This window comes from Cucurbita maxima, unplaced genomic scaffold, assembly GCF_002738345.1.
Source record: "Cucurbita maxima cultivar Rimu unplaced genomic scaffold, Cmax_1.0 Cma_Scf00033, whole genome shotgun sequence".
Taxonomy (NCBI): Eukaryota; Viridiplantae; Streptophyta; class Magnoliopsida; order Cucurbitales; family Cucurbitaceae; genus Cucurbita; species Cucurbita maxima.
In genome coordinates, this window is record NW_019272049.1 from 1277976 (window position 1) to 1280113 (window position 2138).

The 2138-nt window shown below is 33.7% G+C and overlaps 1 protein-coding gene across 4 annotated transcripts in view; it reads left to right on the forward strand.

Moving 5' to 3' along the window:
• Nucleotides 1-2138, forward strand: part of LOC111467151 (kinesin-like protein KIN-7K, chloroplastic) — a 23987-nt gene that overhangs the window by 10280 nt on the left and 11569 nt on the right. For all 4 annotated transcript variants that reach the window (XM_023111935.1, XM_023111934.1, XM_023111933.1 and 1 more), the window contains 2 exons: nucleotides 1164-1226; nucleotides 1352-1456. In XM_023111935.1, the coding sequence (XP_022967703.1) occupies nucleotides 1164-1226; nucleotides 1352-1456 (168 nt within the window). The remainder of the gene's footprint in view (nucleotides 1-1163; nucleotides 1227-1351; nucleotides 1457-2138) is intronic.

Genomic DNA, 2138 nt, shown 5'->3' on the forward strand with positions numbered 1-2138 from the left:
ATTTTTTTTTTTTTTTTTTTTTGGAAAAAAAAAAAAGATTAAAAAGATGAGATATATCTTTGTTCACTCGTTTGGTAGTTAAGCTCAAACTTTTGGTACCACGTATGCACTGTTAAAGAATACCTGTCTTCTTTCTTGTGTCTACATTCTTATGGTGTTAATGTCAGACCACCTACATTTCAGAATTTTTGTTTCATTCCATTTTTCCAATATCCAAAATTTGGTCTGTGCCATATGCAAATAACTATTTCTCTATGTTTGGTTTAAATCATCACATTTTGTCGAAGAGGTTGAAAGAATAGTAATGGAGTGATGTCCAGCCAATGAAAATACTTGGATCTGTTTTGCTTGTTTGTTAATCTGGAGAGAGAGACTTTTCAATTCTGTAACTCACTATTTACTTCCTATTTCTTCAAAATAAAGATTAATGGGCCATGTATGTTTTCAAAGGGGCAGCATAATTGATCAAGGGCTTATAGGTTGATATATAAATAGCTTGGTTTCTCATAATTCTACACGTTTTTGCAACTATTCTTGTAGTTTTCTATTACCAACAAGTGGGAACTTTTTTGCAATTGTTTTCATGTTGTATTTCCAATTTTTATTGCCTTTGTAGTGGCTTGGTCATCATTTAGGTGGCTTTCTTTTGTTCTTTCATTAACTATTCTTATGAGGAAGAAAAAGACGAAGAAAAAGAAAAGGAGAAAAAAAAAATGTGGTCATTTTTTCGACCCTTTTTTGAGCTTAAAAGATACACTCTTAGTTTCTTAGTGCTTTGGCTTGGATTAGAGATGTGTGCTGTATCTTTTGTAGAATAATTGAACATTCTTTAATCAGAATAACAAAGTTTACTAAAATATATAGGTAAAACAGGTAATGTTGTTGATTGAACCTTCGTTTTAAGTTGCTTTCCTTTTCCCTGTTATTGTTGTGGTCACGACACCTCATTGATATGATTAAATGGATCTGGAATTTGGTTTAGTTTAGTTTAATGTTTTGGGCATTACCTTGTGATGATGTTGGTAAGATCTTCTTGATTTTCAATTTTAATTTTTATTGTTTTGGCACATGATGCCAAATTTTTTTGATCGACTTATTTAATTTAACAAGAACAGGAGACATCGTTGATTTACTTGAAATAGTATTTTCAATCTTGTGAACAGACTATAGAGAGCAGTGCATTTGGTGAAAGCAGCGAAGGAGAAGCAGTAAACCTGTCTCAACTGGTAATAAGACTACCTCTTTCAACATTTAATTTTAAATGAACTATTTACGTGATTATCTTGTAGTGCATATCAATTCTCTGCAAATTATTTTTGTAACTTTTCCTACATTTTACTTATACCTGCAGAACCTCATCGATCTGGCAGGTTCCGAGAGCTCAAAAGCTGAAACTACTGGTATAAGGCGAAAAGAGGGATCGTATATTAATAAAAGCCTGCTAACTCTTGGAACAGTGAGGCTTCTCATACATTATCTTTTTAAATCAAACTTTTAGCTTTTTTCTTACTGCCACTTGTCTGTACGAGATTCTCATTTCTAGTTATAATCTTATTCTGTTTTAATCTTTTGAATGCTGTTTGATAAATTAGAAGACTGGTCTATCACGTTAATGGAGGCTTAGAAGTTGGCAATCTCAAACCTCCTCTCTGGCACATCGCCCGATGTCTGACCCCGATACCATTTGTAACAGCCCAAACCTACCGCTAGCAGATATTGTCCTCTTTGGCTTTCCCTTCTAGGCTTCCCCTCAAGATTTTAAAATGCGTCTGCTAGTGAGAGGTTTCCACACCCTTATAAAGAATATTTCGTTTTCCTCTCCAACCATTGTGGGATCTCACACCTAGACTTTTTACCAAAACTCTATTGCAAAGGAGGAAAGTTGTAGGATGTGGATATAACGAAGGGAATTTCCTCAACCAACAAAAAAAGAAAAGGTAAGGGAATTTCAGTCCTACATCGCTATCAAATGTCAAGTTGAACCAATTCGCTTGCGTCCATATAAAATATCAAGAGGAGAAAAAGAAGGAAAACCTCGACTAATAATTAAGGAAGGTTGTAGAGTAATTAGAAGATCAGGGAATGACATGGGATCTTTTTTTTTTTTTTTTTTTTTTGAATCTTTTTGAGAACCTTAT